This window comes from Sprattus sprattus, assembly GCF_963457725.1.
Source record: "Sprattus sprattus genome assembly, chromosome: 20".
NCBI lineage: Eukaryota > Metazoa > Chordata > Actinopteri > Clupeiformes > Clupeidae > Sprattus > Sprattus sprattus.
Genome location: NC_137918.1, coordinates 18,455,575 through 18,479,924, shown reverse-complemented (window position 1 = coordinate 18,479,924; position 24,350 = coordinate 18,455,575). Strand labels below are relative to the sequence as shown.

The following is a 24,350-nucleotide window of genomic DNA, read 5'->3' as shown; positions in this document are numbered from 1 at the left end:
ACTTGTGCGTTCACCAGTTTCTCCAGCCGATTGGCATGGGATAGAGCGACCTCGTAGATGGAAATTTGCCACATAAGACGGGGCAGCAGTCCAAACTGAAAACACCACAGCTTCAGCTTCCCAGGTAGAGCAGTGTTGTTAATCTGCTTGAGGCCACTGATGGTATCCTGCCTGAGTTGTTCCACCTGCTTCGAGTCTTTGAGTTCTGCGCTATACTAGCGGCCAAGGCTTTTGATAGGCTTCTCCAGAACTGTTGGTATTGGCTCGTTGTTGACGTGGAACCTCTCATTGGCAAGCCTACCTCTGAGGAAGTAGTGGTCAATGCGAGGCCCCTCACTAATCTCTCTAAGGCACTTTTCCTGCCCTGATGGACCTTGAGTCCCCTCTCTAATGTTATCTTTTTCCAGCCACAGATACAGATGCATTTGTAGCTTATGTCCTGCCAGTGCTGTTACTCCGTCAATTAACGTGCTGCTCATTAGATTCGTTGTCGTTTCCATTGCAAGGTCCGTGTGGTACACCGACGAGTCATCTTCCACCCTCGCTCTCGCAGATTCAGGTATACAGGTATTTTTAGTTTTGAACTTTTCGTAGAAATGGTTGGGTGGATCCAAATCACTGTTAAGTGAAAGGCTCCTGCCATTATTAGGATTATTAGTTGAAGGCAATACTATGATTTAATATTATATTAAATGTAGAGTAAATGCCACATATAGGCCTACAAGTATCAACATTTGTAACAGGACAGGGGTATGCATTTTCATAATACGTTTAAATATAGCTGTAATCATCGATCATTGTGGTCCAAGCAGATTGTGCGAACTGCCCATAGCGAAAGGCTAACTAATTTGTCCGCTTCAACAGGTGAAAGAGGAACATTTTAATTTTGTAAATGTTATGTAAGGATTTAAAGACAAAATGTATTTTGACCAAACCATGTCAGAGGAACAGAGGGAAGTATCAGACATGTGGGGCTACAAGCATACCAAGTTTCATGTGGATTGGTGAAGTCGAAGTACGTATATGATATCGCCAAATATAAATTGGTGGAAAAAAAAAAACAGAAGAAGAAAAAAAAAAAACTACACAGCCTGCCTGCGTGCATTGGCAGTCGTAATTATAGATAAATAGAAAATGCGTGGTTCTGGAGGCATGATAGTATTTCCTTATAAAGCCTAAATGTTTATTTTGCGCATCTAAATGTTTATTTTTCTGCCTCTTGTTTGTCTACTGCCGGCCTTAATTGCATCTGGATACATTTTCTGTGCAAGATACATTGACAAAGTCTACTTATTACATACATTATTATAGTAAGATTATTATTCAGAACTGTAATAATCACTCAGTTAATCTTCAAAATAAAGTGAGACGCTGAGGCCAAACAGAGAGGCTAAGAAGCATGGGATGTTTAATTAGTACAGTACATCCTACATCATAATGGAACAGCTTTAAAGATATTGATGTTATGTAGCAAGTGTTCCCCACATCAGTGTTGTGTTCTGATCTGACAGGAGAACTAATCTCATTTCATGTGTACTGAGCATATGACCTTTCCATGAAAGTAACAGGCCAACACTCAGAGCACAGTACACAGAGATCTATGAAAGCTGTAGGCTACCTCTTCAAAGTAGTGAAAGACCTTTGGAGAAAAGGGGTACCAAGAGAAACATGCTGTGTGAACTGTATGGTTTGATTGCTTACAGCTGTTCATTTAACTTAAATGACTTACACTGTAACAACTTGTTATCAACACAAATACCTTAGGATACACCAACCGAATCAAACAAAATATTCAGAAGCAGACAACACTGACGACACAAACAAGCACACAGGCAAGTAAGAGTAAACACACAACCCCACCAACGAGGAAACTAGTAGATTGAACAGACAGGGAGGAAGCGAATTCTATACACTTGACTGCTTGGGCTAATGAAACTATCTTGTAACATTCTTATTTTCCTCTTCCTTTTGAGATGCTTTGTTCATCCAATTTATCCTCTGTATCTTGGTTGGGCACAACACAGATTACACATAAGACAATGTGCACAGGTAATGCAAGTGATACAAATGATTAATGCTTCAGATGAGGGCAACACTCAAAGCATTGTAACATAGAGCATGTCTTATCAGCTGCGATTGGGCTATAGATGTATAATCTAACGTCACAAAATCTCAGATTTTATGAGTTAGTTATGGCATGATTTCAAATTCAGTTGAATTAGAGTCTGTGTAAAGTTCACCATGCCCATAAACACCACATAGATTCCTTTAGTGTGGGTTTCTTTATTTCTTTCTTTGATTAAGACATGCTGAGGGCTAGAATGCTTTGAGAGATTGGTCATGTTTTAGCCCCTCCTTCCTTTTTAACTCTCAATGGCATTACTCTTCACACCTTCTTCCTGTCAGCTAGACCTTCGCACCTTCTTCTGGAAAGTAGACGCTGACGGTGAACGGCATTGCCTCTGTGCCGTATTTGTTCTTCACCTGCAGTGCGTATTTGCCAGAGTCGACTGTGCTGACTGCTGCGATGGTGATGCTGGCGAACTTGCCGTGCTCGAACTTCAGAGTGTAATGCGCATCAGACACCAGCTCCCTGTCGTTCTTCAACCAGGTCACCTCAGGTGCCGGATCTCCCCATACATTACCAGTGAGGTTAAGAGACTGAGGAAAGTGGGAAAAGTCAATTAGGTGGCCCAAGACCTGCCCTTTAAAATCAGACTATGAATGTTGCTATAAGAGTTCATGAGAAACAATTAAACATTCGCCTCCAGTCACCAAACTGTGTGACAACGCAAATGTAAGAACACAGCTCTGTACATTGGCAGTGGGATGGAGTCAGGGAAATAGTACCTACGTTCAGTACATTTCACTACAATTCATGTTAAAACAGTATTGGTTATATTCGCGTCAAACCACTGTGAGCAATTTTAGCAGTCATCTCTTCTGAAGCCCACTAATTGGTTTATATATTTGTGCCAAGTTGAACTATTTAGTTGCAGAGCCCCAGATAGTAGTAATATTCTACTATCTAAGGCTTGCAAAAAGAAGTTGTCAATTTTGCTGGCTTTAATGAATCAACTCTTATGTATCTTAAGGCATATGAAAAAAAGGGTACAATATATCCTTAACAGTGATGAAGTGAATAGGAGATGTGCACACACAGTAGAATGAGGTGCTACAGTACATGTGAGAAGGACATCCAATAACAGTCTGAGAGGGAATTGAAGAGTGCTGAGAGAGAGGGATATTACCTTGCCCTCCTGGATAGTGACCACATCTGGCAGACCTCCAACAACACGAGCGCGGTCTGGAGGATGAGATAAGAAAACCAAGGTCAATGTTGTAACAGAACATTTTTACTTTCCTTTTCCCTTTACTTCAGATAAATGATATATCAGCCAACTAAAACATGATTCATATGGATGAATTAATTATTGCGCTGATAAATCATTTATTTTATCGAAGGTTTCCATTTCACTGCAGGGGGACGAATGGCTGCTATAGTAACATGTATTTATACGTCAGTTGAGGTGAGATGCATTTTCACAAGTGGGTGCAGTGATAATAAAGTCACTCACTTCTTTCTGCGATAGCTGCAGCCCTGCAAAGGGAAGAAAGGAAAGACAAACAAAGAATAACATCAGTTAGCATCTGCAAATAGAATCAGAGATGGTGCGGTTTATCTAGGCTACTTCCACACTTCAATACCAGGAAGGGTTTCAGGATGGGTCTTTGTGCTGTGACGCACTAAGGTCAGCAGTCTATTTTTGGTTCTTTGTGTGGGGGTTACATAAATGCCTTTCCAAACATAAACAAAAACTATTTGGGTATGGTTGTGTGTCTAACAATGAGGTCCTGCTCTAGCCAGACTGACTAAATGGTGATCAATGCTTCAGCTATTGTTCAGCCAAGACTTAGCATAGACACATTCATCTGTGTTTGTGGGGCTTAGGTGCATAGATTAAAAAGTGACTTACTTAAGTCTTTTGAACTCCTCAAACGCATCCTCCCATGCTGTAAGAAAACAAATATAAAAGCTGTCAATCAGCTGTTCTGTTTAGCACTCCTCTTTCAGTCAAAAGAAATCGGAAATGACATGTAAGTACAGATGTTTTCTCTTTACTTTTATTATTTTCTACATTGTAGATTAATACTGAAGGCATTTCAACTACGAAAGAACAAATATGAAAATTACGTACTAAACAAAAAAAAGTGTTATCTACAATGTAGAAAACATTTAATAGTAAAGAAAATACTTTTCCCAAAAATTAGAAGGTGTGTCCAAACTTTTGACTGGTACTGTATTTGGTGGACTACAGTATAACACAGAGACATCCCTCATTGATTGGGGTTCTAGTCTCACAAAAGTCTGCCAAAAACCCTGGAGCCCTCACCTTGTCCAGTCAGGTCAAAGGCCCTCTTGACGCCACTCTGGCCATCAAAGATGTCCATGGCATACTTCCCCTTGTCTTTCTCTGTGGGCTCATTGATCTTGAGCCACAGCTGCTCCCCGGTCACTCCGCACTGCACTCTCTCCGAGTGGGAGATCTTAGACTCTCTGCAGGACAGAGGGGAGGTCGTAACAAGGGTTATAAACAGAGAATCACACCACTGAGACTCATTGGGACTAGATGTCCCCTCCTGGGGAGGTAAGATAGCATACTAGGGGTCAGCAGAATGATGGATGGATGGTTAGAGAGATAGGCAGGCATACAAATAGATGGGAAGACAGATAAATAGATGGAGGTGGATGGATACAAAAATAAACAGACATATTTGTAGATAGAGAGAGAGAGAGAGAGTAAGAGTGACCGACAGGTAGGCTTGGATGTATGAGAATGGAACATACTTGAGCAGCCAGCCAACACGAAGTTCCTCAGTGTGATACACAACGAAAGAGTAAAGCATGATGCCGTGTTCTGTGCTCAAAATACTGACTTCCGTGGAGGAGTTTGCTATGAGGAGGAAGAGAAGAACAAATGAACACGGCTGGATAGAAACCAGTACTCTCACATGGTGGGATTGTTAACACATTTACACAGTGCACAGGCCTTCCCACCTTCCCCCGTGTATAAACACATGAAATTGTGTACACAAAGGAAATTTGATAGAGAAAAAAATAACTCACCAATGACTCTAAACACCTCATTCATCACCGCCTCATAACCTGTAAGGGGACAAGCACAGCACAAAGTCATTTTTATTGTCAAGCGGCATCGTCAAGCCATGATGGATCACGGGGCACGGCTGACTAACCTGCGCCTGTCAGATCGAACTTGCTGTGGTCCTTTCCTCTCTCATCCTTCAGTTTGACCTCATAGGTACCAGCATCCTTCTTTGAAATCTAAACAGGAGATTGAGGGGAGGATATTGAGAGCGCCACCAGAGACCACTATCAAATAAAATAACGGTATCAGAATGGCTTCACACAGACAGGTAAAACGATCACAGAGAGAACATAAATCCTGAAAAGGCAAAGCTTTTCTCCTGCGCTACATGCTGCAGTTGGACAGAAGACGACACATATAGATACGGAGAAATAGAGAGATGGGAGGACACGACGAGAGAACACGTAGACTTTTTTTATGGTGGCAACTTAGAGAGAAAAAAGCAGCTCCAGACTTTAGGGTTCTTGGGGGCATCCTCAGCATCGGGTTTCTTTTTTCCTTCTCTGTCTTTTTTAAACACACTCTGTGAATTAGACAGATAAGCCCGTTAATCCCAAGCGCCCGCCGCAGGAGTGGCGTGGGAGATTCGCCCCTCCTGATCACAAGCATGCAGCTCCTCTCTCTCTTCAGCCAATTACAGTGGGACACCCCTGATCACCAGGGGCGGCATCTCGACTCTCATGGAGTTCAGTCCAACTGGGGCGGTATGGTGCGGTCTAACGCCACTTCAAAATAACACGGCCATCACTCTCACCCCGAGCTAAAGTAGAGGTTTTACTTTCAATCAAATCATATCGTTCGTGTTTCAAATATTATGTGTGCGAGGGCCATACCAGCACAGTTGGACTGGGATGCTGTTTCTATTTGATGTATTAAATCTTAACATTAACTTAACTTAACATTTTAATTTGTATGGACACAGTTCTGAATGAAATAGAAACTAGGCTCTGGTACTTTATGTGACATGTGATATGTGACCAGTATATTCAACATGGACATGGACATTTTGTCTTAGGAATATGTCCCTGCAGTGCACATCATTTGAATACATGTTTGAAATAGATAAGCTTACATGTAATCATGTATAAGAGTATATGGCTGCCCTTTACATCTCATCATTAATGGAACCAAGGAACAGAGAGGGAGATTAGCATCTAGTGCAGCTAGCAGCATGGCAGCTTTAGTACAAGCAAATTTCTCCTTCACACACATCTGCTTAAATTGCCCCGCCATTAAATCTCATTATGACCCACGTCGACTTCTGACCTTGGCAATATTGAAGGTCATCACTGCGTCTTCAGTGGTGATTTTCTCTGCCTCCTCATCGCCCTCCTGAATCTCGTAGCTATCCTTAAACCAGGAGATCTCAGTCTCTGCTTTGATGTTTCCAATCTGCAGAGGGAGGCGCACAGGATGACAGGGAGCACAGGGGTCATACAATCCTGATCAGGCTTGTCACGTCGAGAGAAGCCACATCAGAGTAAAATATCACAAGTACTGAATTTCCTTTTTTCCAATTTGTTCAGTGGGCTTTTCCCTCAGCGCTGCTGCGCTCTTACCTTGCATTTCAAATGCACATTGCATTCTGGGGTCACCTCGAAGCCAAGATACTCCACAAAGTGAGGGCCTGCGAGAGATAACACAGTGTCAGTCTTCAACCCACCTCTCAAAGACTATGCAAGTTCACATTTCACTGGATATAAAGTACAGAGACATGTTAATGAGGCTGTACCTTGTCTTCTGACCCATTCTGCCCTCTCGAACTCTGACTTCTTCTGTAGAACAGCAAATTCTAGAAAAATAGGCATGATTTCAAGTAACTGAGAGGTTTCTCTTCAGCCATATGTTTCTGATGTTAGCACCAAACTGTTAACACTGCCAAACATACACATAATGCACTTACAGTACTTCTTTCATTAATTGTAAATATTTAACTGTTGGCAATTGTTCAGAAAAATAGAACTACACATAATAAAACCCACTTTCTCCTCTCAAAGAGATGCATTAGTGACAACAGACCCTGGGACATTCATACAAGGTGCCCAGTATATGGTCCTAGACTGCCCCCTGGTGGCCTCCTAGTGCCACTGTAGGGTTGAGAAACCTTACGATGGGTGCCATCAATTAAATTGGGGTGCTGAGGCCAACCTACCCTCTCCAATCAACACAAGGCTGGTGCGGCCCTTTGCTTTTCCATCAACCAGGTCGAAGGTGTAGGTTCCTTCATCAGTGACCTCCAGTGAGTCCATGTACATCTCAATGATGCCGGTGCTCTTGTCAAAGTTCACTGTGTATTTCTGATGAGGCAACGAAACTGATTTGTAACACAAAATGTAACGCAGTAACAGGACCCATGTATGAGAGTGTCTACGTCTGTTGTTTCAACCCAGAACGTCAGGTACCATACCTGTTCCTGGGTGACGGTGGTGTCATTGAACACATATTCCACTTGGCAGTTTGCTGTAAACTTAGCCACTTGAGCCCAGAAGCGAACCCTGCCCTTCTCCTGCAGCTCAATAGCCATCTCAGACTTGAAGGGTATAACTGCACAACAGACATGATGATGGTGAACACACACATTTCACTGAATTGAAGGAATAGAAATGTTAATTGTGATCTGAGTTTGTTCAGTTTGTTGTTTAAAAGATGAACTCACCGGGGAATTTGTGGTCAAAGCTCATATCAAGCAGGCGTTTCAGTACTATAAGAGGGGGGGAAAAAACATCACCAATAAATGCTCTTTTTCTCTTTTCTTTAAGCCCTCTCTCTTTCCCCAAGTGACCTCCTGAGCTATTTAAACTGCTATAGACACATAGTCTGTGACAAATGTCAACTAACACTCTCCATCAATGCGACTGTCAATGAATCAAGGCCAGCTCTGTCCTTGAGACCTTGTGGGTTTCATGATGAAGGCCATCAATGAGGAATATGACTTGGCTACCTCTTTGTCTGTGCCAAGCTAAGAGTAGACATGACGCACCTGTTTCAGTCTGCGCCACACCGCCCCCTTTCTTCTCCAGTTAAACTGAAGGACACTTGTCACCTCTGCAGTCCAACATGTCCCCCGCCCTCCACCCCCACCTACACACACACACTTTGTCCCGACTGGAGCATCTCCGTGTCCGAATGAATGGACCCTGTCTGACTCACCCTCCTCAGTGAGTGTATAGCTGGCTGAGACGCCAGCCGTGTTGGTGACCTTGCATGAGTAGATGCCCAGGTCCTCCACAGATGCGTGGTTAAAGATGGCTCTGGACCTGGAGGATGGTAGAGACGTCAAATTGCAGACGCTTTAATATCTAAAAATTGGCTATTCAGTATGTTCATATGTTCTGATCATTTAAACATTTTACAAACCATAGCGGTTCTTTTTGACAAAGCGTGTTTTTTTTTATTTCTGTATTATGTTTATATATTACATATGTGATAAATATACAAACCATATATTTATCATTAAATGTCTTGAAAATAACTGGGTTAAAAAAATGAAAAGACATAAAACATAAAACCCACCTGCCCCCAGACGTCTCAATGGTGAGGCGAGACGTGTCTGTGAGCTCCTTGTAGTTCTTGGACCATATAAACTCGGAACCCTCGCCCATTTCAGAGCACTCAAAGATCATAGAGATAACGCCATCATCATCCACATCCATAATGATCTCGTTGGTGCCTGTGGAGAGGTGAGTCGAATCAGAACACGTCAAAACTAATGCGTTTTGGTGCATGTCTACGATTGCGTGTCTTTCTGAGACCGAAAGAAAATGGCGATAATCCATATTCTTAGTTCGATATCCAACAAGTATATTATAAGCTGCTGCTTACCAGGGCGAGTCTCTGCAACAATGGGACCAAGTCCCTTGGTAGGCTTGCCAACGCCAACCACGTTTCGAGCACAGACGCGAAGATGGTAGGCTGTACCAGCCTTCAGACCAGTGACCTGAGGGAGACAGAGCGACAGGTACTCTTCAGTCCTAAGCTGCCACTAACATACAATTATATAATATATATACAATTATACATACAATAATATAATATATATACAATGGTACACACATTAATATATAATATAAACCACCCTCAAATGGCAAGGTCTAAATGCTGCTTGGTGTCACCAAACAGTGTAACTCTGAAGACTGACATGTGACTTGACAATTATCATCTTTCATAAGCCTTCTTGCTGGGCTGGTCCTACTTCAGGGTCCCAGTGATCTCACTCCTATAAATAGATGCTTGTCTTGAATTCCCTACTGGTGTGAGATAACCGAACAAGCCGTGACAAACGGCATTTCCTGACCTTCTTATACATGAGCTTGATGGACCTATCGTGGACACATATCCAGGAGTTTTCATCAGCCGCGGCCTCCTTGATGTCCACGTAGTAGCCGTCGACTGGGCTGCGTCCGTTGAACGTGGGAGGCTCCCACAGGAGCACCAGGGAGGTCTCACGCACCTCCAGCACATGGAGGCCACAGGGAGGGCCTGAACAAACAGCCAGGGGGACAACATCAAAACTTAAACTCTGAAATCAGCATGAGACTGACAAAAGCGGAAAAATATACCAGCTTGCTATGATTGAGCACCATTGCTCCATTACCATGAGTGTAATCTAAACCCCTTGCCACCCTTGCCACCCTCTACCATGGCAACCACTATAAGAATGCCTTATTTACGGCTTCTAGGGTAAACCTACTAGTTTTTTCAAGGATTCAAACATTTTTTTTCATGTTCAACAAATGGAACTCCATGAATGGGTGAATATGTTTCAGATTAAGGATTAGTTACCTGGCACCGCCACGGTCCATTCTTTGCACTCCAGTCCTGCACTGGGCAAGGAGGCACCACTGACGCCTGCCATGTTGCTGGCACGAACTTGGAATTGATAAAAGACATTCTCCTTCAGGTTCTCCGCCTAGGTAGAAGAACAACAACAACATAACTGTGCCGTGTGAAATTTGTAAAAGTGTTATCATTCGACAATAACAATGCCATGGTAATCCATGGTGCTTGCTATGGTGGCGCACACACACACACACACACACACACACACACACACACACACACACACACACACACACACACACACACACACACACACACACACACACACACACACACACACACACACACACACACACACACACACACACACACACACACACACACACACACACACACAAAACCATATGGAATTAAAGAATTAAAGAATTGTCGATGTAATGTGACTGCATACTCGGAGTAAGTAAAGTTAAGGATCACAGGGAACGATCATTCAGTCATAGGCTTTACTGAAGTGTTTCCCAACACAGAATCTCTTGACTCACTTTATATGAGGTTCCAGTGACAGCCTTAGTGTTCATCTCATGCCACTGGCCAGTGACGCCTCCCTTGACTGTCCTGTAGTCCACGTAGTAACCCACGATGTCTGCCCCGCCGGTCTTAGCTGGAGGCTTCCAGCTAATCACCATGTAGTCGCGCACGCGCTCCTCCATCTTGATGCCGCTGGGAGGCCCAGAGATGGCTGCAGGCGGAGCGGAGCCCCAGTGGAAACACAGGTTAGAGGCACGCCGCTAGCCCACACTTCACCACTTATCCCCCCCCGGAGGAGTTTAAGCTTTTCTGAGCAACTAGTTCATTTTATCTTTTCACATCCTAGTATTGTCCGGTTGCTGGCATATTTTGGTGACTTTTCATTTGGTTTGAAGTGTTAATGAATATCTAAGGACGTTGGTATAGTTGTTATTAATACGTGTTGTCTGAAAATAGTTGCTGATGGATACAATGGCTTTCCAGATCAAGCAACTATGACCAAACAGTCCTATAACAATGCAGACAGTAGTGTGTTTACATGCACAGGGAACGGAGAAATCTGATTCAGATACCTGGGTAAGGTGTAAACATGCAACAGCATTCTGGTTTCTTTTGGACTACTTCAGCTAGCATGTTTGGCTTTCTTAAAATGGACAAGTGCTTATCTAGGTTTCTGAAATAGGGATTGTCCAAACACAAAAGCGGATACTTAGAAAACCGATCAGAGCTGGGTTACTTATGTCCATATGAACACACACAATGTCACACACATTATTATCCCATGAAGCAAAGCCCATGAACCGCTCACTAGAAGTGGTCATGCATTTTTAATCACACAGTACCTCACAGCAGTCCCACAGTACTGCTTTCTGAGGCTGACCTACGACCCCAACTGTAATATTCTGAGCTCTTACTCTTGTATCGTTCCATCCTCTCCGCTCTCTCTCCCTCGCTCGGCTCGTGCCTCGGTACTGAAGCATTCTTTTTACAGTCCACATGCTTTTTCTCTCACTCACGTCATGCACTGCCTACAGAAATGGACAAAACGCGGCAGACAATTCAACCATGCAAAGACGCACAGCAGCATCAACATTTAAGGCTTAAGGGTATTATTATACTAAGATAATTCTTTGACAAGAAATCATCTAATCTATGCTGATGGCATTCGTTTAAACTGTTAGTTTATAGTTTAGTTTATATTTTCAATGGCAATACAAGGGCAACAGACATTTTCAGTAAAAGCACAAAGCTCATGCTCACTAGCTACATAACACTAATTACATATCAGGGGCAAAATGACAAATAATTAAAGTTCCCACATTTGCAATGTCAGTCAAAATGCAAACCCATTGGGGCAAACAAAGCTGGGAGGTATGTCAATTATAAACGCGACTTGAATAATTCAATGGTGAGTCAGATAAAATGAAAAAAAAAAAAACATTGTAAAATCATTGTTATTTTCTACCATACTGTCCTGGCCAATAATGACTATCCTGTTATATCAATGACCAGTTATACATTTAAAATGAATGGTGGTTTACTTTTGTTTTTTATTAACAGCACATACCAAAATCAAATCCATCAAATTTACATTTAGCACTTTAATGATCAACACCCACTGAATTTGAATAGCGCGTCTTCACGTCATGATAAAATCTTAAGGCTACTTACCAACACCGGCCTTCACAATAACAGCCTCAGAGAGAGCAGAGTGGGTGCTGTATCCTGAAGCGTTCACTGCCTTAACCCTGAACACCAGCTTGTCCCCAGTGTTCAGTCCGTGGGACACAAACCTGCACAACAAGATGTTTAGACCTCAAAGTAGTCATTCAGATTAGATTAGATTAGATAAGATTCAACTTCATTATCATTGCAAAGAGTTTAAGTACTGAGACAACAAAATGCAGTTTAGCATCTAACCAGAAGTGCAAAAAAGAAGAAAAGTGCAGAGTATGTATATATGAAAAAGGTAGTAATATATAGATAAATAAGATATATACAGTATGAAGTATGACTCCGTTCTGCCCCACCGTACTTCCCAATCATAAAACACTCCACAGTAACGACTATGGAGTAGTCTCCTACCCTCCACCCAGCACAACTGCACTTTTTTTAGTGGTTGCACAAACTAATTTCGTTGTGTATCTAATGCACAATGACAAATAAAGTCTATTCTATTCTATTCTATTTTGGAAGACCAACGTTCAGTGGTTCACTCTGACCCTAATCAACGGCACCACATTCTTCTACACTAGATGTCCACACTTGACAGGAACAGTCCATCAAGCCATGCAGCATGCCAGTGTGAGTGGTGGTACCTTGTGCACTTGACTGGCTTGTTATTGCAGGGCACCCACACATTGCTGCCCTCCACGCTGTGCTCGATGTAATAGCCCACGAGGTGTTTCACATCCTTGCTCTTGCCCCAGCTCACCACCACAGACGAGGCTGTGTTCCTAATGGCCACCGCGGGACCTGGAGCTGAGGGGAGGTCTGTCAAGGAAACAAACATGTCAGTACGACAAAAAATACACTGCCTGAGCTACACAGGCACACTGCTGTGCACACACACAAAAGTCTTGTTTGGGTCCATAATTACAAAATAAATAAAAAGGGGCTCACATTTTTATGGTTACATTCATTTTCCTGACATGCATTAAATCCCACATCTTAGGCATAAACACAGCATCTTTTCCTCTTAGTGTGGCACCATGCATTTATTGATGAGACCAAACTATTCTTTGCTTAGTCTAGTTTTGCATCGTCCAAACATGAATCAAAAGAAGAATCGGCTTCCAAGTCTCGTGATGCCCCTAGTCAATACCGATTCAGAACACACAAATACACAGAAACACTTTCTTCAAATCTCCAACCCCCTACACACACACACACACACACACACACACACACACACACAGGTCTGGTCAGCCCCTGACCTCTCACACAGATCAATAGAAAACAACAGCTTTGTAAAAACTCCCCAAATCCTAAACCAGTGTCATTGCACTTCCAAAAACTGGTATGGCAAAAAAAAAAACACATGCACAGCGTCAGCAACATAGAAAACCTCCTCACCAAGTTTGTCTGCCACCTTGGTGGCCTCGGTAGGGGCGGAGGCCTCCCCGACGCCGGCGGAGTTGGAGCAGCGGACGCGGAAGTTGTAGGACTTGCCCTCGGCCAGGTCAAACACGGCAAAGCGTGGGGACCTGGACGGCATGCCGGTGTTCACCCTCTGCCAGTTATCTGAACCGCTGACGCACTGTGCAAGAGCAGAACGTTGGTTTGTTTGCTCTATGCTCAACACCATTACACAAATATATAAATATAAATACAAACACACACACACACACACACACACACACACACACACACACACACACACACACACAACACACACCTACTCGTCTGACATGACTGCAAGTTCCTTGCGATAGCTAATTAGCACACTGCACAGACTTTACACATCCCCCTCAGCATCCCCGAGTTGCTCATGGGAAATCTGATGCCCCCCCCCTCTCCTCACCTTCTCGATGTAGTACATGACCCCCTCATGACCCCTCTGGGCTGGAGGCTTCCAGCTCAGCACCACGTAGCTCTTAGTGGCCTCAATGACCGCCAGATCGGTGGGTTCACCGGGGACCACTCCCACTGCAAGGGGGAACAGAACATCAACAGAGAGGCCGTGCGCACTACCAGTGACACTGGTCAGTGTGTGTGTGTGTGTGTGTGTGTGCACTGTATGCACATGTATTGGTGTGTGTTTTTTTTTTAATATTAATAATGTGTTTGGTGTGTGTGTGTGTGTGCACACTGCATGAACATGTATTAGTGTGTGCTACCAGTGACACCGAGAGACCAACACAGTCAGACACGTCAGAAAAGACTCTCTACTCTCATTGGTTCGTGCTCCCTACCTGTGGGCTCCTCCTCAGTGAACTTGATCATCCCAGTCCAGGGAGCGGAGGGACCAGCTTCACCGAGGAGAAAGGAGAGAGATTTTGCATTAACGCCATGGCTAATACCTGACAAACATATCTTCATAACATTTAAAAATAGTAGTGAAAGTGCTGCCGAATGGTATGTAATTCCTCTTTTCAGCCTAGCAATGCCCCAGCTCACTGAATCATATAGCACTAGATCAGAAGACAACCTGCAAACCAAATTAGAATATGTGCTTGGCCTTTAAAGCTGTTTTTTCTAGACAGATTTTTTTTTTTTTGGCACTTCTTTTCACAAGGCAGACAACAATCACTTGGTCATCCAGGAATACAGAGAGACCCAAGGGGCTCACCTCTCTGACGGGCGCGGTCAGAGGGATCCATGGCAACCACGGTGTCAGAGACACGTGAGGGTCGGCTCGCGCCAGCCTTGCTGATGGCGCGGACCCTGAAGGCGTAGGAGCGGCCCTCCACCAAGCCCGTCACTGGGAAGCGGGCATACTTCACCGGAGTCTCGTTGCACTGAGCCCAATGGGTTGTGCCAATCTCACACCTGCATTACACAGGGGGGAAACAGAAGATGGCATTAAACTCACTTTTCAATGCTTACTCTTGATTCTGCACAGCCCAGAAAGACATGAAATATGTGTGATTAATTTAGTGTTTGGTGAAAACAGAAAGATGGCCGCAGTCCAAATGCAAATTAGAGGCTGACAGTGGGGAGGCTCACCCATAATTTATAATGCTGTCATTATGCAGTACATTATTCTTCTTCCCTAAATAGGGATCATATTTCAATATGTCAGGGCTAATAACCCTATTGTAAGTACTTAGAATACATTTTAATCCAGTGGGGCGAAAGATGTTGTCTGTGTCGATTTTTCTAATGTCCTTAGCACACTTTTTTCTACACCGCAGAAGGATAGGCGGGATTTCTGCACCAAGGGGAGATAGAGTGACCTGTCAATGTAGTAGCCCATGATGGGACTACTGCCCTCCACGGCTGGCTGTTTCCAGGTCACCACCACATAGTCTTTATTGGCATCGTGGCATTTCACATCCAGAGGAGCAACAGGGGCGCCTTCCACCTCCACCTCAGCATCTGACACACACACACACACACACACACACACACACACACACACAAATTAGAAGTGACATTGGCGGTAGAGGTGGCTGTTATTTCAATACAGAGGCGCACTCTAACACACTGCACTGAGAGCCCCACCCAAGACAGCTGCTTATTAGCATCCAAGTCCACCTAAAGGCCCATGTAATATTGGCATTTAGTTCTGAATGAGCTCCAGATCTCTTAAACAGCAGTTTAAAGGACTAACGTCAACATGCACCCTTTCTGAACCAGCCTTCAGTGATGTGGGGTCCAGATATAGACACAGCATTCCCAGGGAGTAACTTAATAGGAGGGGGGAGATGTCACTTAAAGACACAGCACCCACAGAAAAACCTGTCAGTGTGGGTTTTAGTTTGTTAGTTGAGTTTGTTAAGCTCCTCTTTTTTGTTTTCTTTGGCGCATTGGATCATTTTTTACAAGATATGTGGCCAAGATAATCAGCGACACAAACACCAACATGTGAAAAAAAGACTGTGAAAAATATGTCCCCAAACTGTTTAACAAATAGAGATACAATCGAATATGAAAAAGCTGTTAATGAGCAGTTTGCTATGGCCGGTTAATAAGAGAAGACATGTTTTTATGGACGACCTCTTCGGTTCAGCCACCTCACCTTTAACATAGACGTAAGAAGAGTAGGTCTCAAAGCCAGACTGGGTGTTGATACGCAAGGTGTAGAGGCCCTCGTCTTCCTTGTTAAGGTGGGCCAGGGTCAGTGTGGCCTTCTCTCCGCTCCAGTGCATGGACACCCATTTAGAGGGCTTCAGGAGAACACCTGACCAGACCACATGAGTCAAGACAAGACGGACAAGTAGATACTAACAAACACGTACTGAAAGTACAATTCAGAGTCGAGCCAAAGACGGACAAGTAGATACTAACAAACACATACTGAAAGTACAATTCAGAGTCTAGCCAAAGACGGACAAGTAGATACTAACAAACACATACTGAAAGTACAATTCAGAGTCTAGCCAAAGACGGACAAGTAGATACTAACAAACACATACTGAAAGTACAATTCAGGGTCATGACAAGATATGATGACGACAAATTAAAAGCTACTGAACACAAAGAAGACGTTTCATGTGTACGCACTATCTCTGTACCACAGCACTTCAGGCGTGTAGCGCTTGACGACGGGGTAGACGATCACAGTGCAGCCCAGGCTCATGGTCTCGCCCTCATGGCCAAAGGCCACCGCAAACTTATCAATGATAGTGGTCTTGAAGGTGACTCCAAACTCGTCAGAGAAGCCGTCTGGAAAAACAACAGCTGATTCATTCCTCCACACAATGCCAGCCAGGGTGCGGATGCAATGGTTTAGCACATGATTGCAGAATGTTACTATGGGGATTTTTGTGGAGGTGGTAACAACTGTTTGACTTACGTGGTTTGGCAACAACCTTTTCGCCGTGTCCTTCAGAGATAATAAGATAATTAGTACATGTTCGATCATTAAGCACATATACACAATGCTTTCTTTCAGGCATATGACATCCTTATCTGCTTTATGTTCCACAAAAAAATATCCATTTAATCATGTACTGGATTTTTTTTTTAATGAACCAATATGCGAAACAAGGAAAAAGAGGCAAGTCAGGGATTGTGCATGATTCACACAAAGAAAAACACACACACACACACACACACACACACACACACAAGCGTATGACCTTTAACTCTGGGAAACTAAAAGGCCCTAAAATAAACTGCTGGGGAAGAGGCCACTGACCACCAGCCTTAGACTAAAGAGCTTAACACTTATTGAAGCTGCTCCTGTCAGTTTACAGCAAGGCAAGGAGGCTTGTAAACAACACTAAACAGCCTGTATGATGCGTATAGCAACAACACAATAACAAGATACGGATTCATTTATCAGTGTTATGTGTTTAAGCAATTAAAAATGTTAAACACTGACTGTGTTCAAGCAATTAAAAGTTTAAAATAAATATTTCAATACAATTATAAATGTATACATTTTTTTTTGGTGCACCGTGTAGTTGCTGTTTTAAAACCTAATTGAAATGTAAATACAGCAGACGTACAAGAAACATTCTGGAACTTACTTTTTACAACAACATGGGCGAAGGAGGAACTCTCCCCCTTAATGTTAAGGCCTGACACACGATACTCAGCAGTGTCATTGAAATCACAGCTGGGAACACCAGTGGAGAAGGGTCAGAGGTCAGGAAAGGCATTACAGACACTACAACAGGCTACAGCATACATACACTACAACAGGCTACAGCATACAGACACTACAACAGGCTACAACATACATACACTACAACAGGCTACAGCATACATACACTACAACAGGCTACAGCATACAGACACTACAACAGGCTACAACATACATACACTACAACAGGCTACAGCATACAGACACTACAACAGGCTACAACATACATACACTACAACAGGCTACAGCATACAGACACTACAACAGGCTACAACATACAGACAATACAACAGGCTACAACATACAGACACTACAACAGGCTACAGCATACAGACACTACAACATACAAGCATTTAGGAGGATATGGATGCATGAGAATGAGATGATGTACCTATGAATCTTCAGAGAGTGCATGTTGTATTCGCTCTCTGCGGTGTACTTGTCAGGGTGAGCCTTGGCGTCGATGGGAACATTGTTCTTGTACCTGAGGAAAATTAAAAAGGCACATTATACAATGCTGCATATAAATTCTAAAAACAACTGGGTGGTATGCATTCAGTGATAACATAGTTGACCTGCAAAAGAGATCTATTTGCCAACAGTTGGCCCGGCAAATCATTCCATCAGTGATCATGGGTTGGGTAATTGTAAGCGAGTGGGTGAGTGGGTGGGTGCATGAATGAGTGAGTGAGTGAGTGAGTGAGTGAGTGAGTGAGTGAGTGAGTGAGTGAGTGAGTGAGTGAGTGAGTGAGTGAGTGAGTGAGTGAGTGAGTGAGTGAGTGAGTGAGTGAGTGCGTGAGTGCGTGAGTGCGTGAGTGCGTGAGTGCGTGAGTGAGTGAGTGAGTGAGTGAGTGAGTGAGTGAGTGAGTGGGTGAGTGGGTGAGTGGGTGAGTGAGTGAGTGAGTGAGTGGGTGAGTGAGTGCATGAGTGAGTTAGTGAGTGAGTAAGAGAATGAGTGAGTGAGTGAGTGAGTGGGTGAGTGAGTGAGTGGGTGAGTGAGTGGGTGCATGTATGAGTGAGTGAGCGGGTGAGTGAAAAATTAGTGAGTGAGTGAGTGAGTGAGTGAGTGAGTGAGTGAGTGGGTGAGTGAGTGAGTGAGTGACTGGGTGAGTGAGTGGGTGAGTGAGTGAGTGGGTGAGTGAGTGGGTGCATGTATGAGTGAGTGAGCGGGTGAGTGAAAAATTAGTGAGTGAGTGAGTGAGTGAGTGAGTGGGTGAGTGAGTGAGTGAGTGAGTGAGTGAGTGAGTGAGTGAGTGAGTGAGTGAGTGACTGGGTGAGTGAGTGGGTGAGTGAGTGGGTGCATGTATGAGTGAGTGAGTAGGTAGGTGAGAGTAAAATGAGTGAGTGATCAATGTGGGATCCTCACCAGGCCACGCGTGGTTTAGGCCACCCGGCACAGGTGCAGTGCAGTGTCACGCTCTTCCCCTCCCACACGGTCTGGCCCTTGGGCTTCACCATGAACTCAGGGGGGTGGGTGAGGCTGTCTGGATTCATCTTCTTCGTGAACTCCTGCTTCTCATGGATCTGAGGCCAGACAAAGCATTGAGGGACACAGCTGTCTAGATCAGATGCTTTATTATGCCTGTGGTGTTTCTTTCAATTGTGCAACAAAGTTATTCCAGTTAATTGCAATCTCACTCTCACACAGACTGAATACTCAGGAATTCCCTAAAGGGGGAAGCCTTGCAGGATTTGCATCCCATGACCAATTTAAAACTGCCACTACCGGTGACAGTGAGGAGTGGTGTCCCTTGCCACTCAGAGATACAAAGCAGTAGTCTCCACTAACCTTTTTGCCCAAAGACAGGCGGTCAGCAGACTCCCTGATGGTCGCCTTTCTGGTCTTCTTCTCCACCTTCATATTCACAAAGTCTTCTTCTTTGGAGAAAAGGTTCTTCATGACCACATAGCCGATCCCTTCCTCCTTGACCTCCTCCTGGGCCTCCGCCAGGTCTCTGGCCACTAAGTGACTGTTACAGACCCAAACGTACACATGAGAAATACTGAAGAACGTGGCAGTTTAAAGCATAATAGTCTTCCCAATTAGGGGTTTGCTAAGGGCGCGGGGGTTTTGCCGGGTGTTTTGCCAGGGGTTTTCTCAAACGTCACTTAAAATCTCATTTGAACCTCAAATGAATATTGTTTTTTTTTAAGGGTGTTGAACAAAGCAAACAGCTTGGGAACCAAAGCCTTTGGTTAATGCCTGCTGTATAGCGATGTTAGTCCAAAAGGCCCTTAAGGGGTAGCCTTTTCAATAAAGTTACCTGCTTCTGAAGACAGGGACCACATATCCTATGACGTTACTGTCGGTGTCAACAGCCAGGTAGTTGCGTTTGGCTTTCTTGGATAGTGTGGTCAGAGTTTCCTCTCCCTTATGTGTTACCTCAGTAGCTCTCAACGTGCTTTAGAGTGATAGAATGGGGGGGACAAAAAAAACACAGACAGTACATACTGTAGTACATACACACACAGAGACAAAAATACACACATGCACACAATCGGCTGAAGAACATACACACATGGAGACAAAAACCTTTAGGTGAGCCTACGTGAAGCAACTATCAGAACTCTATCTACCAAATACCATTGTAAAATGCCATTGTACTGAATGCCTTTGGTAAGTCCAAAAGCTGTAGTACCACCACAGCTTTGGAGGATCAAAGGCTAAATCCAATATGGCCACTTAGGCCCTGTTTGAGTTCCACAGACAAATCATTTAACTTGACCACCATGAAGGAGATAATCCTTGAAAACACATACTGGCCCCTGTCACTCATTCAGGGCCCTCGGGCCCTCTAGTGGAGTTATAAATAGAGTACAGTGTCCCATAGCTGTTCGAAAGCCCCAGCACTAATTCATGTGTGATCTCCAGCTTTCCACCAAACAGACCCTCTACTTAGCACGGGACAACCCACTTCCTCTCAGGATTCATAAGTGGCATAACTGAATTAACCCACGAGGTAACAGGGACTATGGATGTAAATGGCACACTACTAGACCTGATCTAAAGGATAAACTGATTTTATTATATTTCATTGGACTATTTCGTTGGTCTTGCCCTGTGTTCTACTGTAGTCAATAGTTATATTCATTCATCAAAATCTACCAATGTCTTCCTTCACTTCATAAAACCAGCTAAATGTATGCTCACATTTTCTGTACAATTCCATTCAAAGTCCCAGCTCAGAGGACACTTTACAGTTACAGTTCTGCAGGCAGCACTTCCATGATGTGATGCCCCAGCTACCAGAAATAGCTTCTCGGACCAATAATAACTCTTGGCACTTTTCCACAGAGGCTCAGATTCATCTCCCTCACCGTGGCACTGTGTGGAAGATGCCTAAAAGCTCATCTCCGTTGTGTGCAGAACAAAAGCTGTATGACTGCCACTTATCCATTCACACTTTGAAGGTCGGGGGCTGCATAACCCAGATGAGAATGGCAGACACCTATCACACATCATTGCTACCTGGCAGGATGAGGCAGTGGCATGTAATAATTGCATTCAACTGATTTGTATGCCGCGTTATCCCTTTCTCACTTCAGAAAGACAGACGAGACATCTAGACACTTCCCTCTGAATGAGTTTTCTTCCCCTCGCAGCACGACTAATTATGTACTTAATAAATAATTCATTATTATTTCATTATTCCAATGATGAGGTCGTGTCGTATTATCGCAAACAAAAGTTTAGGCGTGTCATCTGTGCTAATGACCAAAACAAACGAGATTTGCCAGGCCCAGCACTTTACATTCTCAGACATGACTCCAGAAAAAATGATGCTGAAGACTATAGAAACAGATTCGATCACACTCAAGAACAACCAACACAACATTGAGGGAGCTAGGAAAAGGCCATTGCAACAATCCCATTAAAATTACATACCTCAACTTTATTTGAGCTCAAAAACAGGTTCACTGTGGTAACTTCAACTACCACAATCATGATCCCTACATCCCAAAGAGACTAACACATCTCAAACAGCATCATAGATATCAAGCCCCATGAAATGAGTGATGGACAATGTCCTAACTCATCCATCTGTGCCATGGCAGTGAGGTTGCAACCTTTTGAGCAGGAGCAGAACAATACGCTTTACTAAAACATTGTTCACGTCAGTCAGTGATGTCAGTCACTGCTGTCAGTCACTGATGTAGGTCAGTGTAGTCCCGTCATATGGACATCGATCGAGCCTGTCAAGTAATTGCCTTTAACGGCCACAGATTTGTAAATCTATTTGGATGGCCTGAACAATTCTGTCCGATACATCACCAGTTAACAGTTGGTGCAGACTGCAGATGCCCAATCTGTTATTGTAGGCCTATACATTCAAACAATTCTGATCATTTTAAGAAATGTATGACTACCCTATTGATATATGCTGCGGAGAAAAGACAAATATAAAATCAGCCGCTCAGCTAGAGTAGCAATAAGATGGAGTGGTAGAGACAGACCAACAGCAGAGTAGATATCAGACACCTATACAAGAAGACATAACAGATTTCAAGTCCATGTATTTTCAGGTATTTACGAAGTCAATGCTGTACATAGATAAGCGACTGTACATAGATAAGCGACTATATAAACATGGATCTCAAAGGAGTCTCTCCTGCATGGCTGGTGTTTAGGCCTGTAAAGGTTTTTAGCATCTCTCAACAGTGCCCATGGGGCAGCATGCTTTGCCTCCACACCTCAGAGAACCAGGCGCCCTCTTTCCCCGCAAGCTCTTACCGGCGGATGCTCTTCTTCACGGTTTGACTCTGAGTCACGGACTTCTCCAAGCGGCTGGTTTGTTTGTGGCTGCTCTCATGGTGGCTGTGATGCTGCTTCTCCAAGGATCCGGACATCCTGAAGCACTTTGGGTCAGACCGTCCTGTTGGGTCCCCTGATCCTCTGGATATGCTGCTTTAAAGACACAAGTCATTTCATATCAAATGAATTACTTTGTCTGTACATTAACAAATAGTGCTGTGGGCTTAACATATGTTTACTGAAGTTTAGTGAAATATGATTAAGGACATCTGTCATGACTTGGCGTATGGTGGTGCCACATTTACACCATTTTGGCATCAAATTCGAATTGCTGAAACTATATAAGGACCACCATTTGTAGCAGTGGAGAGATACGGGAATAGATGGCAGTGTAAAACGGGCACCTTTGTAAACGGTCTACTGAGGCTTCAGGGAGGTGCTGTATTCTAATACTGTATCTGGTAAACTGAGCATCTCCCACTGATTCTCTGTGTAGTTAAACTGCGTTGGTGCTCCATTGTCCCATGCGGCTTATGTCACGCATGATATCTGGTTGGTGAAATTTCCACCTGTGACATCAGGGCATAAATGTACATCTACGCCTGTCTATATCCATGCACTTCCCATTTCCTACTTGTGTTGGTGATCATTCCTGACACAACTTAGGCCTGGTGTTCCTTTGCCCTAATAAGGCGCAAACACAGCAATGGGCTCATGTACTGTTGGAACATTTGGAAGTTAAATCAATGCAGATGACCAAGATGAATGGGCATACAATATTATTTGACCACACAAACACACGTAGGCATTAGTAGCAATACAAACATTGAAGAATTTAAGATTAAGTACAACAGGAGGTTAATATGCAAGAAAATGACAGCAACAACAGTACAAGCAGAGGGAAAGCACCAAGAAACCCCATAGTGTTTCTGGTATATATTGATTTTAAGTTTGTTTGTTTATTTAGGCGAAAATGATTGATAAAAACTGCACTGTCAAACATGGTAATTAAATAATGTTCACCATAGTGAAACTCATTCACCACCACATGGCCATACTCACCCAAACAAAGCGTTGGTAGCTGAAAGTAACAGAAAAGCGGCGCAAGTCCAAAAGTAGCAAAGCTAGTCCGAATACAGGCGAAGCTGCAGCAATGGGCAGCAAACAAGACGAGGGTTCACCGAACAAAAATAATGCTGCTGCTCGGCAGAATGTATCCCACAGTCACGACCTTGTATGGCCAGCAGGGCTGTTAAATATAGCTCCTTAGTAGAGAAAGGCCGTCTCAACGTGTCTGCGCGGAGGGTAGGTCTTGTGGGTTGGTTTACGCAAATTGTACGCCCAATGCAAAATGACTGAGAGTCAATTACCGTTTGTTATGGTTTATTTGGCTTATAGGCTATTTACTCTGTGTGGAATGCATTAGATTCCCTTTTTCCAAACAGGCACGGTTTACTTCATTCAACGTTTCTTTGTAGAAATGGAAGTTTCTGGGAGTTTTAGGCCTAATGAAAATGGACACTGAACGGAGAACTTCCACTTACTGCAAATTGACCCATGGTCTACAACCCAATACGAACAGTTAGATGTACATACATTGCCTCCTACCATAATTCAGTCCCTCCATCTTCCCACCAAGAAGGAATTTACCTGGCTGAACAGGACAACAAATATTTCTCTTCACTAAGAAAGTCAGAATTGACCATATCACTGTATCATCTGGCAAATCATAGAAGAACATTACATAATGTATAAATAACTCCTTCAGCTTCAAACTTGAGGAAAGCCTGATTGTTTTGACTATCAGGGCCATCAGGGTCAGATCGAGACAAGTAGAGGAAGATCAGATCTACAGACAGAAATTCTT

General features: G+C 43.6%; 1 protein-coding gene across 4 annotated transcripts; it reads right to left on the bottom strand.

Annotated features, from left to right (window-relative positions):
* Positions 1 to 1,382: 1,382 nt before the first annotated feature.
* myom1a (myomesin 1a (skelemin)) lies at positions 1,383 to 23,714 on the bottom strand. Of its 4 annotated transcripts, none has more exons than XM_080859586.1 (38): positions 23,546 to 23,714; positions 22,463 to 22,636; positions 19,995 to 20,132; positions 19,520 to 19,700; positions 19,097 to 19,254; positions 18,122 to 18,214; positions 17,615 to 17,703; positions 16,936 to 16,965; positions 16,644 to 16,805; positions 16,159 to 16,320; positions 15,374 to 15,515; positions 14,767 to 14,966; positions 14,390 to 14,446; positions 13,999 to 14,123; positions 13,551 to 13,734; positions 12,794 to 12,968; positions 12,147 to 12,268; positions 10,490 to 10,686; positions 9,951 to 10,077; positions 9,463 to 9,647; positions 8,991 to 9,105; positions 8,682 to 8,838; positions 8,319 to 8,425; positions 7,825 to 7,869; positions 7,576 to 7,712; positions 7,321 to 7,465; positions 6,901 to 6,960; positions 6,728 to 6,795; positions 6,435 to 6,560; positions 5,623 to 5,691; positions 5,257 to 5,344; positions 5,129 to 5,167; positions 4,850 to 4,955; positions 4,395 to 4,558; positions 3,978 to 4,014; positions 3,579 to 3,601; positions 3,252 to 3,307; positions 1,383 to 2,661 (listed from the first exon to the last, which is right to left on the bottom strand). In XM_080859586.1, the coding sequence occupies exons 2-38, from the start codon at positions 22,576 to 22,578 to the stop codon at positions 2,407 to 2,409; spliced, it is 4,440 nt and encodes a 1,479-aa protein (XP_080715712.1). In that variant the 5' UTR covers positions 22,579 to 22,636; positions 23,546 to 23,714; the 3' UTR covers positions 1,383 to 2,406. The 4 variants fall into 4 exon arrangements, with proteins under 4 accessions (XP_080715712.1, XP_080715713.1, XP_080715715.1 ...); XM_080859587.1 differs by having other exon boundaries at positions 22,463 to 22,633; XM_080859589.1 differs by lacking the exon at positions 19,995 to 20,132.
* Between the last annotated feature and the right edge of the window lie 636 nt (positions 23,715 to 24,350).

What these genes read in the sequence shown, in the direction of transcription:
- myom1a (XM_080859586.1), bottom strand. Translation starts at nt 22,578, where the DNA reads ATGTCCGGATCCTTGGAGAAGCAGCATCACAGCCACCATGAGAGCAGC. An exon ending in CTTTGACCACAAATTCCCCG is followed by an intron (nt 7,713 to 7,824) that starts GTGAGTTCATCT and finishes TCTGTTGTGCAG; the next exon opens with TTATACCCTTCAAGTCTGAG. An exon ending in TGCAGCTATCGCAGAAAGAA is followed by an intron (nt 3,308 to 3,578) that starts GTGAGTGACTTT and finishes CTCATCCTCCAG; the next exon opens with ACCGCGCTCGTGTTGTTGGA.